Source organism: Hevea brasiliensis, chromosome 16 (assembly GCF_030052815.1).
Source record: "Hevea brasiliensis isolate MT/VB/25A 57/8 chromosome 16, ASM3005281v1, whole genome shotgun sequence".
Classification (NCBI taxonomy): Eukaryota; Viridiplantae; Streptophyta; class Magnoliopsida; order Malpighiales; family Euphorbiaceae; genus Hevea; species Hevea brasiliensis.
In genome coordinates this window covers 59227396-59243274 of record NC_079508.1, presented here as the reverse complement: position 1 = coordinate 59243274, position 15879 = coordinate 59227396, and the positions used below count along the sequence as shown (strand labels likewise).

Sequence of the window (15879 nt, the reverse complement as noted above, 5' to 3'; positions counted from 1 at the left end):
AAATTGTACAAGCAAAATCGAGTCTAGAAATGAAAAATAATACCCGCTTTGTATAATCTAAGAATAACTTCATTGTCATGTTCTTATGATTTTAATATATTAAACATGAATTCATGGGAACAAAAACCGAGCTTGGCAAAAATGATGAGAATTTTAACGCTCATCCCTGTCTGTGAAGCAAAACAACAAAAAGCTTCATGAAAACTCCATTTTTCGGTTTCTTTTATTAAAAACCCATTCCGTATCATCTGCCAAAGTGCCTCATGTTCAAAACTTGGAGTGTAAATGAAAAATGAAACACCACATACAATAATAGCTATCTCAAAAAATGTTTTCTCCACTGGACATAAGTCGAATTTCTTTAGCTCTCCACATCTTAAAGCCTCCTTTAATGCTTTTTTTTTTCTTTTTCTTTTTTTTTCTTATAGCTTTTTTCCCACCTGTTTATGATCACTCAAAGAGGGCATGATGGAACATCAAGGGTTGTTCCAGCTTTATTCAGCATAAGAATCTCTCCCTTAGCCAGCTTTGATACCTTTCCTTGCTTCTCTGAACCCTTTGTCCTCACACCAATAAGTCTTCGAAGAAGAAAAAAATTCACCTGCATAATAAGAGAGAATAAATATCAGCATTATGGAAGCATGCAAAGGTTTCGGAATTGCTTCACCAAAAGTTTTGATGCTATGTTTGCATGGAATGATTCATCTCATCACACTGTTGTGAACTAATCAAACCAGATGGTTATATTTGTCCATCTTCATGATTCGTCAGATGAAGGGATTTGGATTCTCTGATATGATATTAGAGTTTAAATTCTCTGAATGGAAGTCAACTCATTAATGAATTACATGTTTCTTTGAGACCTTACTTAAGGTGGATCAAAATAGCAGCTATATCCAATGAGAATTTAATTAACATTCTTGAATCTAATCAATGAAAGAAAACCCATACATCAAATTCGAATATCAGAATTTCAAATTTCTCAATTGCAACATAAAGTCAGATATTTCCATAGCATGTGAAAAAATAGAATTAATCAAGAATTCCTACCAGAAAAGGAAAACCAAATATGATGTAGAAAAGGTGGCCTATAAAAACAACCAAGAATGGCATTAACAGTTTCTTGCATATCAAAAAATTTAATCATAAATGTTTCATTAGCAACAAGGGCTACCCTTAATGCAATAACTATTCACCTATAAAAAATAATAAAACCCGACCCCACCCAACCATAATAAATTCAACCCAAGCAAAGGGCAGGATATATGGCATGCTCACATGCTAGCACATCCAACCATCCATGCATACAGAAGCACAAGTGCCAAATACAATTCAGAAATCTGTAAAAAGCGTTATCACTGGATCAGCTACTAACCTCAAGCTCAACAAAAACTTCAGGAAGCGACCCAACATCTCCGAGAACCTGACCCACCAACCGATCAGCAAGCGTCAAAGTAGGGTCCATGATTGTACCAACACCAATGAGACCTCCTGGCACTGCAAATTGCAGCTCATTCTGCTCAGCATACAGCGAAACTATTCTAGTATATATTGGTGTGCACTTGATATTCCCCGTCTCATCTTTAACAACGATCCCTGGGTGAACTTCAATGAATTGATTGACCTTCAAAACACCCTGCATAACACAGATTATTAACATAAGCAATCAAGCATAACAATATACATATTTTCTCCCTTAACTGTAAATCCTAACTTCACCTTTACAGACTATGGTTCAACAGGTTAATAGCAGAGAATTCAGGAAATATCTGAAAAGTATAAGACATGGGGGTCAAACCCAAAACCTCGCACTGAGAGAGAATTAACTAAACCATCAACCAAGCCACACAATTGATTAGAATATCTTGGCTCTGCATTTTTCATATTTATAGAAAAAGTCTCACAAAAGCAACTAATTTCAATATCTAAAATATGATTAATATTATATTGATTACAACCCCGGTTAATCCTAATTAAACCTCCAAGCCTGACCCTCATTCCTCTACTTTCTTCAATTCAATAATCAAGACAGTTTTGGAAACAGTGTTTATTAGTCTAAGTCCTAATCCATGTGTATAGAATTTCTTGTCAAGTGTAAAATTCCAAAAAAAGAATGAAATAATTCAGTTCCATTCATGTCCATTTACGTGGAATCAGTCCAGAATTTCTTACAATTGATCTTTTTAAGATCTGGCCAAAATGGTCAACTCTTCCCACATTTATTCCCATCCTAAAATCCTATCCATTTATCTTAAATTTTTCCATTTGAAATTCCTATGCTACAGAAATGCAGCATCTGCAACAAAAACAGCAGACTTCATAAAGTAAATAAAAGGTTCCCAAGGCCCACCAAAATCCATTACCATTAGCAAATATCTATAAAAAATCATTGCACTTCTATAAGTCATCTAAGACTCTTCCTTATTTGATCAGGGCACAAACCAGAAGGAAAAGCGATTTGAGATGACTTAAAAGGCTAGAGAAAACATTTCCATGCACAGTTGTGCAAAACATGCACAACCATGCATTTCTGCTGCAAATGAATACACTAATGAAAGCATAGGCCAAAACAAACCAAATACAAACTGTATGCAATACAAAAAGAAACTAAGTAAAATTAAAGATGGAATAGAAGAGCAAGAAGAGAGAACAATGTCAAGCAAACCCATTAAGGAAACACACCCAGAGGATGCTTCCACCAGCCACACCACCTTTTATCTCATCAACCTCAAAATCAGGCTTATTGACATCAAAAGAGCGAATCACAATCATATTAGGAGGTGAGATAAAGTTCCTCTCTGGAATGGGGATCTTTTTCACAATGTATTCACACACAACATCAACATTGTACTTCAGTTGAGCAGAAATTGGCACCACTGGAGCACCATCAGCAACAGTTCCCTGGAAAGAAATGTTATAAGAATCAAATCAGGCATATCATATGATACTTGCTATTCAATATCATGTCAAAAAGGGAATGGGTGAGGCATGGGGATGCCAAACCTGGATAAATTTCTGAATAGCCTCATGTTGGTTAATGGCTACATTTTCTTGAATCAGATCAACTTTATTTTGAAGGATTATGATATGCTGGAGACGCATAATTTCAACAGCAGCAAGATGCTCAGAGGTTTGCGGCTGGGCGCAGGTTTCATTTGCAGCTATGAGAAGTAATGCCCCATCCATAATCGCTGCTCCATTAAGCATTGTAGACATGAGAATATCATGACCCTGTCGTAAAGAAAAGAACAGGTAATATAAATGGGTAAACAAACCTAGCCATACAAAAGAATAGCAGTAACACCAAGTCACCACCCAACTCTTCCATTAAATTATCAAAGCCAGAAAAATAGAAAATGTAACAAACCAGCAGTGCAACAAAACTTTTAGTGGGTCATACTGGGATAATAGAGACTTGAAACAAATGCTATGCAAGGAACAAGAAAGCAGTACTAAAGCAGAATTTAAGCATTGTGCATAAAACACAAACTTAAAAGGTATGGTTTCAACGTACTGGGCAATCAACAAAAGACACATGTCTCAGCAATTTCATTCTACAGTTTTCAAACCCAGGTACATCACACATTGGACTATCTTCCTTTCCGCTTCCATATGCCCTAAAAGAACATTTCTCACATTAAAACATGAAATGAAGGGAGTAAACTGATACAATAGCACCCAGCTAATGCCAACTCACTTGTAGCACATAGGCCGGGGTCACCGATCATCTTCACACTTGTATATCTTTGCATTAGCATATCCAAGCTTAATTGTAATGTTACGCTCCAACTCATTTTTAAAACGGACAGCCTGCAAATGGATTTTAATAAAACATGCAATAGTTAATAGCAAATAAAATGGTACAGACTACCTCAGCCTCAGTTAATGCTCAATTCTTATTTTAAGATAATCTCTAGGAAAAAATTTCACAACCAGGTAATTGTATTGACCAAATCTTGTGCAAAGATAACAAAAGCTCCATAGATTTATAATAAAGAAACAGAACTTTCTTCATCATTAGCTAGAAATTGACATGTTTTTCCTAAAGGATTTCTTGCTACAGTGAGGCAGGAGATGCCTTTATTAGGTACAGAATCAATTTCTAACGACGCCAAATGCAGTAAGTTGGAATCATGAACTAGTATTCTTGGCATATCACATTCACATTTCAAGTCTCAGTAGTATTACATTGCCCTTCCAAATAGATGACAATGATTTGAAAGATCCAAGTAAAGAATAGAAAGAAATTGATCACTTGGATTGTTGATATACGTCCAATCTCCAGGAAAAGAGAAGGTTCCAATGAATCTTGCCATCCCCAAGCTATAAAAATTAACAAGGAGTCTACTAAATCGCTACTGTAGCTGACTAATCTAAGAAACTTCATAATAGGCTCCAAAAAACAACTTAGACGCTAGATACTCCCCATGAAGTACAATATTATAAGTGCAACATGCTCCACAGAAGAAAAGAATTGCAACTTTAAGCAATACAGTGTGCAATTTTAGGAAATACGTGAAAGCACAGTTAAAATAGCTACTTACCTGAACACCAGATATTGCTTTCACAACTGTTGACTTGCCATGTGCCGCATGACCTATGGTGCCTGCATAATATATCCAATCCTTAATCCTCAATCTTGATCATTACATTCACTTAAGCATACAGGCACAACAAATGCAGACAAATATTGCATTATGGAACTAAAAGCAATTAAACTCTGTGATGGACAGAACATTACCTATATTTATAGTCGCCTGGCAGGAGAAAGTGGATGCAACAAAGTTACATCCAATTTACTCAAGTCTTGCTCCATCAAACCTTTCCGCGACATTTTTTGACCGTCCCAAGTTCAACCTGCTTTGAATAATCTTTAATGAGAAGGAAAGCTACTTTCCTTTTCAATTCAGAAGATAAGAGAAAAAAAACAATGATGACAGCAGGTAGCTACACCCAAACCAGAATCCAGTACACATCTTCGTTATCCAGACCTGTCCCCTAACTCTATTACAATTCACAATTTGCTACCCAAACCCGATGCAACTAACCGATACTAGCCGAACCTGATTATTTTTCTTTTGTATTTTCCGAAAGAAATCAAACAAATGCACACGGAAATTAATCAAGAAAGAAAATAAACCAAAACGCGGCCCAAAAGAAATAAAATTAGAAAAAAAATGCACTCAGAAATGAATCAAGAGAGACCAATGGTGAAGTTGCTTACTGAGAAATTAGGAAATTAAAAATAAAAAATAGAACAGTACAAATTCAAAAATACACCAAGAAAAGTGTAATCGACGTGCTAATTGGATGTCAATAACACTATGCAAAAACAGTAACAGAACAACAAAATACACTCAGAAGACCGAACTTGATAGAGACTAGAGGAATCGATGGAACGAGACAGGGATGGAGCGATTGTGTTCAACAGAAGCACGAGTAGAGATAAAACCTACCTGAAAGAGCAAGGATGCACATATAGAGATGTGGCAGCTGAGTTTGGCACTGACAGGAAGGGCGTTAAATATAGTTACAGTGAGACGGCGAGAGACAGCAAGTAAAGGCAGCAGCAGCTCGATAGAGGTAAATTTGAGGGAGTGAGTGCCGAGAGAAAATCCAGAACGATTCGTAATTATGTCGTTTCAAACAAAATTTTTTTTCTTCAAAATGGACAAATAGAAATTCAGATTTTTAATGTCTTGTTTTAGTAATATGTCATTTTTGAAATAAAAAATGTATTATTTTTAAAACAGATAAGACAAAAAAAATATGTTTTAAATGCATTCAGAATTGTTTTTTTAATAAATATAAATATGACGGTGTGCTGTGTAGTAAGTATTGCCACTGAACCTAAATTTTCATAGCAACCAGCGAGTCTCTTTAATTTCTAATTTTGGGGAGTTGGTGCGCTATTTTGAACCTTTTGCTTTACATGTGATGGGTTCTCCTATATCAAGTCCACATAGTTATATACAACTCAATAAACCCTCATTTTGCATTACAATCATAAAAAATAGAAAACAAAAATAGCACCAAAAAAAGATAAAACTTATAGATTGAATTGAATGGGGTCGGGGACCATTTCCATTTGTTGCTTGTAACGTAGGGCAGGTACGGGAATCTGAAGCCTTTCCTTTCCATCTGATGCCGTATGTCTCCATTCTTTATTCTCTTCAGATATGTAAGATTTCCACATCCCTCCAAATTCATTTGTCGGTCACATTTAAGTATATATAGATTTAGTAACAGATAAATTAAAAATAAATATAGAATAGAGAGAAATTTAAAGTTTTCACATTGCCTTAAATAAATAAGAAGATCTCAGCTTTTAAACAGCAACTCTTTCTCTATATTAGTCCAAGATTGCTTCCTCACTTCAAACACACACACAGAGATAGAGATGAGGCATTTTGTTTAGGCTCTTTTGCTAGCCATTTTGATCCAACAAGGAAACCATTTCTTTTTGAATGATAGCCCTTGCTATGCAAATGCTTCAATGCCTACTGGTTGATGTATGTAGCTTCTGATCCATCTCTGAGACACAAGGTTTCATCTGCATTTCATCAGGCAGCAACCCATGGCCTCACTGTTGCTAGAATTTGGGCTTTCAGTGATGGTTGTTACGAGCCTCTGCAGTAAGTACTCTCCTGGTTCCTATAATGAACAAATGTTTAAGGTCTCTTGATGAATACAAACTCTTTTAGCTTCAATTTGTGCCTTAATTCTTGTAGATTCACAATCTTGATGATTTGGGTTCCTTTTGTTGGTTTAAAGGGACTGGATTTTGTTATAGCTGAGGCTAGAAGATATGGGATCAAGCTCACATTGAGCTTAGCTAACAACTATGATAGCTTTGGAGGGAAGAAGCAGTATGTGAACTGGGCTAGAAATCAAGGGCAATACCTGTCTTCTGATGATGATTTCTTTAGACACCCTGGGCTAGACGTATCTATTTCTACCTAAATTTTGTTGCATTTTGTCTGTGTTTCTGTTTCTTTATTAATTGTTTCTTTCATTTATTATTTATTTATTTACAAGCTTTGTGAATATAATTGCTATGAATTTCTTCAAATTTGTATTCTAGAGTCAGCAGAAACTAGTTTAGAGTAATAATATGGAGTTTGCTTTTATTTTTAGCAGTGACTTTCTGATGAATTGTGCTTTTTCAGGGAAAGAAATAAAACCCTTTTAACATTTTGCTTTTTTAATGCGAGACCACTAATCTATAAATTTTTCAATTTTTTTTGCATACTGTTCTTAACAGATACAACGGCTTTACTGGAATTCATTACAAAGATGATCAACAATCATGGCATGGGAGCTTATGAAAGAGCCTAGATGCACATCTGATCCATCCGGCTTAGCTATTCAAGCTATTCAGGTTTCTTTCTCTCTATTTTTTATTTTTTACGTCTAATCTTTACCTTGCATCCTTCATTATTTCACTAATTTTGAAAAATAATAGAAAAAAAAAAGTTCATTTTTTGAGCTCGATGAATTCTTAATCCAGCCCTTGGAAGTTCAATTGGAATTCAATTTCTACCTAATTTTGTTTGTCCACTACTCAGCAATAAAGCTTTCAAGTTTCCTTTTCTGGTGGTCATCTTGCTTTTAGCCCCACTTCCATGGGAGTAGGGACGTCCTCAATCAATGCAAAAGTTAGCAAAAAAAAATTGATTATCTTCCCTTAATGCATCTTCATTAGCACATAATCCATGCTTACATGTGAATTCTTGGATCTTTATGACAGGCTTGGATAATGGAAACGGCTCATTTTGTGAAGTCAATAGACAGAAATCACTTGCTTGAAGCTGGTTTAGAAGGATTTTAGGACAATTGACACCACAGAGAGAATCTCAACCCTGGCATTGAAATAGGGACAGATTTCATTGCCAATAACCGCATCCCTGGCATTGATTTCGCAACAGTCCACTTATATCCTGATCAATGGTAATCCATCTCCATCAGAGAAACTACTGCACTTTCCAGATTCAAGATAATTATTCAAGATAATTTATGTTTACAGATGTTTTTCTGTTGCTTGAGCAGGTTATCATTATCTAGCTCTAACAACCAATACCAACTTACTTTCTTGAACAACTGGTTCAATGCATTCATCCAAGATGCATCAACACAATCCACCTCACTACCGAGTTTGGAAAATCTTGGAAAGATCCTGGTTTCAGCACATATCAGAGAGACCTGATGTTTAACACAGTTTATTACAAGATATACTCACCAGCAAAAAGAGGAGGTGCAACTTCTGGAGGCCTGTTTTGGCAACTCATAACTGAGAGAATGGACAATTTTCGAGATGGTTACGAGATAATATTGACTGAGCGTTCCTCAACTGTTGAATGTTATTGCTCAACGGTCACACAAGCTTTACCAAATTCGCAAGATTTTCAAGAGAATGAGAAATGTGTAGAGGTGGAGGAGGGCAACAGCCATCAGGAGGCGGCAGGGTGGAAACAGGGGCAGGCATATTGGAAACTGAAAATATGAATTTCTCGAAATATGGTTTTTTGAAATGAGGTTAATTCATAAGATTGAAAAAGTCTAGCTTTCTCGGTGGCCACAGTTTTATACGGAAGTCGCCTTCTCAGTATTTTTGTATCGGGAATTCCAAAATTTTCGAAGATAATCTATCACAGTTGCTGAAACAACAAATTGATACTGTTGAAAAGGCTTCTACTGAAATTTCGAGGTTATTTCTCATCAGAGGCGAACTTTTTTTGCATGAAACTAACAGGAGCAGCAGAAGGTAAAATTCATCCAAAGTTGTTAGAACTGCGTTTAATGGTAGGTCTGGCCCGGTAGCCTTAACCATGTAATAACTTTTGCTCTGGGAGTTTTCTTGGCATTAATATTCGTAAGATTGCAATTTTTTTTAAAAAAATACCATCTTAGTAAATCCTAGTTGTAATTAACGCAATTGTGAGTAATATTTTGCCATTTTCCTCCTTTTGAATTTCTGTGTTTGATTGCACTTCAATCTCAAAACGACTATAAACCATGTTTGCATATTAGTGCACAGAAAAGATCAGTTAGCAATCAAATCAAATCTGATCAACCACCAAATAATTTAAGTCTCAAAGCAAGGAAAAAGGAAGAAAGCTAATCTGATCAACCACCAAGTATTCAGCATCTCATGACAGAGGATTCTATTGAGCCTCATGGCAAAACCCTGTTGACTGTACTGAATCAGAAACAACAAATGTGATTCCATAATGTAATTCCAAAAAGGAATTCAGTCAGCTTGCAGTTACCTTTATCTCCATAAAATAATTTCATTCTTCATCCTTAAGCCAATGGCGAATCACATATAAAAGAAAGCCTAGGCAGAATGTAGAAGCTGCCAGAATGACAATTATTCGAACTGTCAAGGAGGAAACAAATGCTTCCAGCACAATGGATTGCCATGACCAATACCACAAAAATGAGAATAGGGACCCAACAGCAGCACCAACCACAACTTGGCTGGTTGTATGATATCGTTGTGATACCCGTAGCCATGACTACAAAAACAGATGACACAGATAAGCATCAGCAACCAGTCCATTCTCACTTTACTGCACAATGAATAGATTTCATAAACCATCACCAATTATAAGGGGGAAAAAATCAAGTGTCTGCTATTGTCATAAACTCTATTAGTTAACCTATTGTCCTAATGTTCTTAAGAAGGTAGAATCTCTTAGACTAGTTCTCAGGCTCTATGAATTTTTCTTTCATTTCACTAATTCGTAAAGCCATTAGTTTCTTCAGTTTACATTATTTCTTTCTGAAAAAAAAAAAATAATAAAGTTAGATGTGCCCATAAGCATGTAAGGTACAATATAGCATGAGTGACAACATGATACTTACAAAATATGAGCCAAATACCAAGGTGAGTGCATTTATGATCAAGGTAAATTCATTTACTCCAAACCATTCTGTAACTGCAACAGCATACAGAGCAGCAAGAAATATGCGTCAGTAATAGAACCATTAGATTTAACTATTTGCTGAAGAGGAACTAAATCCAGTTCTTTGCTAAGTCTGAATGAATATACACATAGGGAAATATGTGTGCCAGCAAGCAATTACTGGGTAGGAAGAAGAAATATAAAGATTGTCCACTGACTTTTGTGGCGTTCAAATGTTTCACACAAATGCTTGTTCCATTTTTTTTTCACAAACTATTTGAAAAAAAAAAAAAAAAACATGTATTCTTTCAAGAGAGGGTAATAATTAAATGTCACTACTCACTACATATTGAGGAAATAAGACATCAGTCCAGTGAATTATACAGTATGATTTAGTTCTTCTAATGCAACATCTCAGGATCTATCTATCTATCATCCATTTATCAATCTCAATTTTTATGCAATCACAATGTGTAGACACTTTTCTGCTCATCCATTCTATCATTTTAGATTGATGCTTGCTCCAAACCATCCTTTACAACTATGCATCACAAAGCCAAAAAAAATAACAATAATAAAGATAATACTGCAAGGCTGCGTTAATTATTCAAGTTCTCATGAAATTTCAGTTGTGAACTGAAATCTTCAGGCCTAACTTTATTGTTTGGTTTGTGAAAAAATAAGATTATAAAAGAAGGACGAGAAAGCTCAGAGCGGGATTAAGGCAGAAGGGGAGGGAAAGCAGAGGTAGAGAAAACAAATGGGTAGAGAGATGAAAAATTCTAGAGAAAGAAATTGATTATTTATTTTTGTAGATGCAAATCCTATACAATTCTGCTACCTCTACTCATATGTCCAACCTATTAAACAAGAGTACTAAAATAACAGTAATGACTCAACTGCTTTCGCTTTCTTGACTAAAATTAAACAACCAACTGTGAAAAAAATAATATATTATATATCATCGCATTTCATAGCAATATCAAATGAAATGGGCAGCAGAATTACTTGAAAGAATGCAAAACACAACAGTGTAGAAGATAGATTGTGCATGTGAAGATGGCATCCCGGGATCAGAATTTGCCGATGGAAAAGGTCTCTCTTGGTTGAATATCCGTTTGAGTGTTACTGAAAGGATAGCATTTAATACAGACCCCATAGCAATCCACATGGACTCAGCATCATGCCTCCAAAGAATGACAGCACCAAACAAGAAAGATACAAACCACTTGCTCTGTACCAAGAACAAATACGCTATAATTTCATGACAAGTTATTTGGTCTGAATGTTGAGTGAGAATGCTCAATTAAATGCTGAAAGAAAAGTTTTAGAACATAATAGTACCAAAGCGAATTGGAAAATTGGGACTAAAATTTGGTCCAAGGTTATTGAAATACTAAATAACTTTCTACAATTGAAGCTCACATAAATATATCACAGATATTAAATGATAAATTCTATAAATTTTAAGTGACTTATACAGTGTTCCCAAGTTCCCACGGAGGAACAAGAGTATAGAATATTTGATTTTCTGGGTACAAATACTATTATGTGCCATATGATTTTGTAATACATAAAACTCAACTCAACTTAACTCAACTAAGCCTAGGATCGGCTACATAGATTCGCTTTCTCTGCTGGGTTAAATTCTCATAAACATGGGGTCGGCTATTTTGTAATACATAACTGCATAAATTTCATGATTACCAAGAATATTGCATTTCTAATTCGATTTTGTAATGGGTAATATTAGATTCAACCAAACCCCTTGCTATGCTATAATTCCAGTTTTCTTGGGCACATACAAAATCTAAGCTTGAGGCAATAAATAGAAATAAAGACCCACGTGAAAGGAAAAAGCCTTAGTTGCATAAGTTTTGAACAAATGCAAAAACTAGTTATATTACAAAGTTCAGAGCGATAAAAAAAAAAGAGGGGAAAAAAAGTAACAAACCAAACGATTGAGAGTGCGTTCCAATCCCTCAGCCGTCAATTCGGAAGAAAACTTAGAGGGTTCCTTTACTAAAGCTTCTTGTTGAAACATTCTGACATTTTTCTCACCATCATCATCCCTAAAAGCAGAAGTTTTGACCAGCTCAGTCATGGAGGTCTTCGACACGCCTTTCTTGGAACCAAACGCACCAAAGAAAACAGATCTTGAAGCTGGAAGTCGTAGAAGCAGAGTGGGTTTGAAGGTACGGAGGTTAGAAGGATAAGAGAGAGAAAGTTTGAAGGTGGGTTTGTGGAGAAGTGCCGTAGTAGCTACCATTTTGTGGAGTCGCCTTGGTATTGGAACAAGCTAAACCTAAGCGGGTGACAAGAAATAGAAAGATGCATTTTTTTTCACAGGGAAATGCGTGAACTTGGTGAAATACGTGAAAGAAAAGAATAGACGTGCGAAATGTGGCGATTGATTACTGATTAGTGGAGGAAAATGCAAATAAACTCGTGGCCTCACCACCATTTACATATCATATTACCTATCATTAGATTTTTTTGTTAAAATTTAAAATTTTAAAAATTATTTCAAGCGATATTTTATTTTATTTTATTTTTTACTTTATTTAATTTTTAAAAAAAATTTTAAAAAAAATTAATTTTTTTTTAACTTTATTATGATTATTTCAATACATTTATCTCTTCCTCTAATACATCTATATCTTCCTCAACATCCTGTTTTGTTGAAACAGGTCGATATTGGTTGAACATCCGACCAGACTCTTGCACTGAGTACAACAATTGTAAAAGATCCATAGCAAGACAATGATTCAGCATCATGCCTCTATAGAAGCGCAAGAACGAACATGGCAGATATACAACTCACTCTTGGATTGCACTCACAACTGACAACACCTCGCTTCTAATATTATAATATGAATTCACAACGAAATACTGAAATTGAAAATTTTTGAAAGAAATTAGAAACCCATTAGTACTTGAATTTAAGTGACTTTCTGCAACTGAACCTCATATAAAAATAGTAACGCAGATAATAGCTGAAATTAAAGAACAAAAAGATAGAGAACAAAACAGACCATCAAGAGCAGCTCCCCTTTCCACAGCCATGGATTCAGGACGAAACTCAGTGGAATCCCTCACAAAAGCTTCGCGCTGAGAAGCTCTGAAATTTTTCTCACCATCGCCACTCCTAGAGGCATAACTTTTAACCAACACGGTACTAGACTTTCACTCGCCAATCTTGGAACCAAGCCCACCAGATAAGACCGGTCTTGAAGCGAATCCATCATATCTTATGGAAATCGAATAAGAGAATGGAGGTCAGAAGGGCGAATCCAAAAATGGCATATGTGACTAAGAGGAAATATGAGTTATGGTGTCGAGGTGTTGGCCTCAGCCTCCGAAATTATATAATAGAACAGTAATTTTATATAGGATTTTCTATGTAAAACGATAATAAACATATGAGTCTCGACGAGTGAACATGCATATATTGTTGAGTTTCAAAATCTATAACATTTTACAGTTTTTAAAAAGAAAATAATAAACATACATTTACTTATGTGTCTAATTATTATTTATTTATTATATCAGATATTGATATGAAATTACAATATTGAGAGGGTGCTATCCGTTTGTAACAGAGAAAATTAAATAATTCAGAGTTTGGAAATTAACAATCTGGGCCTAAATACTGGATCAGGCCTAGATTATTTTTTTTTAAGTCCGTATAGTTATGGATCTGGCTAGGCTTTTTATCTTTTCAGTTCGTACAGGACTCCTTTTTTGTTTTAGTAGACCCGAAAATAAAAATTTAATATTATGAAATACTGAAAATAATGAGGGCAACTGAAATAAAAGATACATAAATACATACTCTACTATTGGCTATTTTTAATTGCAAAATGTATAAAAACTTAAGATTTTTCTGGAAAAGGAAAAAGTGTGATGGCTAATTTTATGCTTTAATTATTCTCTTATTAGCAACAGAAAAAATAAATAAATAAATATTTTTTTTAATAATTGAGTAATTAATTAATAAGTGAAGCTTAAGCGCGAAATAGAATCAATTACTTATCGTGTGGAAGCCGTGTACACGTGATAACGAAAGAGAATATTGGCAAAATGTCTCAAAATCTTGGGCAATAAGAACTCACAAGTGAGGTGGAATATGCCATTAATTAGGCATGGAGCATGACTTAAAAAGAGAAAGAAAAAAGAAAGAGACTGTATGTGTATCATGTTCCATGGAAATTAATGCAATATAAAGAAAAAGAGGTCAAAATCATCTTTATATTGAGGTGATTTAGACCATATAATCCATCTTCCATGAGGCAAAGTCCCAAGTAGTTTCTAAACAATATCTCTAACAACCTTTACATATATTCTCCATGGCCTTTACAGGCAAGAAAGTTTCATTATGTTCCTTGGAATCAAAATCACTTTCAAATTCAGTAACTTTAACTCCCTGCAGATTCCATGGAAGCAATTTTCCACCACTGTAGTATCCTTTTTTCTTTTAATTTTTAGATAACTAATTTATTTTTTTAATGCTTTAGGGATAAGATTATTTTATAAAAATACCTTCGATAATTGAGATTATAATAGACCAAAAAAGGGAAAAAAAGGAATAAAGCGGAATAGGGTCAGAATATGTAGAATAAAATGGAGCCCATTTTGCCTTTTTATATTTGAAAATTAAGACCACAGTAGAGACAAATAAACTTTGGACTTTGCTGTGATGAGTGCCTCCTTACATGAATATAAATGCGGATAATATTATATAAATATTTTTTTAATGTAAAAAATGTTTATTTTTTAAAGAGATTTATTTAAAAATATATATAAAAAATTATTTTATTTTATTTCCACATTTTCCTTCCTAAATCCAAATAAGAGAAAGCATCATTGCTTCATCATTTTCTTTCCATATTTACTTCTTCTGATTTATTTTCCTTGGCTCCAAACAGAGTAGAATGAGTCCACGAGAGAAAGACAAGTGACACGCGTAGGGAACAGGGAGTAGCTGTGGAGTACAGATTCAGCAGAGAAACAGTGTTGTGCATTTGGGAATTGGGAGAAAGAGACGCTGAAAGAATTGTCCATCAAACTCACTGTCGACACTACAGTGACCTGCCCCTGTTTTAGAAACTTCATTCACAGCCCAGTCAACACTACCTCCATTTCATTTTGCATTCACATCTATTAATTCATCATGTTTACCTAAAACACGCATGAACGATATAAATTAGCATTTGATCGATACTCCCCCACCAGAAGAGAAGTACAAGCTGTTCGTCGTGTTGTGTGTACTGCGCCTGCCATCCCATCATCCCAAATCCCAATCCAAAGCAGGGGAAATAAAACTGCAATTCTAGTTTTCTGGGATTGCTTAAACCAGATAGCCATGTATTTTACTCCTCAAAATTTCGTCGTGCAGTGAGTTTCAGAGCCACGTGATTACACACATGCCAAAAAGCTTCCGCTCCTACGCATTCTTTCTTTGTGCGTTTCTAATTGGGAATTACCTCATAAAAATAATTATAATATAGCTACTTTAATGAATTAATGGATTGATTTAATTAATTTAGTAAATTAAATTTAAATTAATTCCTCTTATAATAAAAAGATATAAAATTATTCTTAAACTTTTCATCTAAAAGATTGAGCTTGAAAAATATCATTTTATATAAACTCATCCTTCAATTAGTTTTATAACTTTTTAAGGTTGTATATAAAAATATCGTTCTCTATTATTGTGATAAGTTAAATTATAATCTTAATTATCTATAATTTTATATTTATTGTTTTTTATTTTAATTAAATTTAAATAGAAAAGTAAATAAAATTTTTTAAAAAATTAATAAATAAGTAACCGATAACAGTAAACTTAATTGAATAAAGCTAACAAAAATCAAATTTCTTTCTCCAAAATGTCTTACAAAACGAGAGAGGAACATACTAAGGGGATTTTAAGGATTAAGAAAATATATATTCATGCTATTTCATCAGC

At 34.5% G+C, this 15879-nt stretch overlaps 1 protein-coding gene and 2 pseudogenes across 1 annotated transcript; 1 reads left to right on the top strand and 2 right to left on the bottom strand.

Annotated features, from left to right (window-relative positions):
- Positions 1-30: 30 nt before the first annotated feature.
- Positions 31-5719, bottom strand: LOC110645348 (uncharacterized; annotated as a pseudogene).
- A 1234-nt stretch (positions 5720-6953) lies between these two features.
- On the top strand, positions 6954-8971 carry LOC110645358 (mannan endo-1,4-beta-mannosidase 7-like; annotated as a pseudogene).
- A 76-nt stretch (positions 8972-9047) lies between these two features.
- On the bottom strand, positions 9048-12316 carry LOC110645354 (lipid phosphate phosphatase epsilon 2, chloroplastic). Its single transcript, XM_021798481.2, has 4 exons — positions 11863-12316; positions 10917-11142; positions 9868-9941; positions 9048-9518 (listed from the first exon to the last, which is right to left on the bottom strand). Exons 1-4 carry the CDS (start codon positions 12175-12177, stop codon positions 9291-9293), a joined length of 843 nt encoding a protein of 280 aa, XP_021654173.2. The 5' UTR covers positions 12178-12316; the 3' UTR covers positions 9048-9290.
- Positions 12317-15879: the final 3563 nt, after the last annotated feature.

Bases quoted from the DNA above. Each gene is read 5' to 3' on its own strand.
- LOC110645354 (XM_021798481.2), bottom strand. From the start codon at position 12,177: ATGGTAGCTACTACGGCACTTCTCCACAAACCCACCTTCAAACTTTCT. The intron at 11,143-11,862 runs GTTTGTTACTTT...TTCTTGGTACAG, and splicing joins AACGCACTCTCAATCGTTTG to AGCAAGTGGTTTGTATCTTT. The intron at 9,519-9,867 runs GTAAGTATCATG...CTGTTTTTGTAG, and splicing joins TGGTATTTGGCTCATATTTT to TCATGGCTACGGGTATCACA.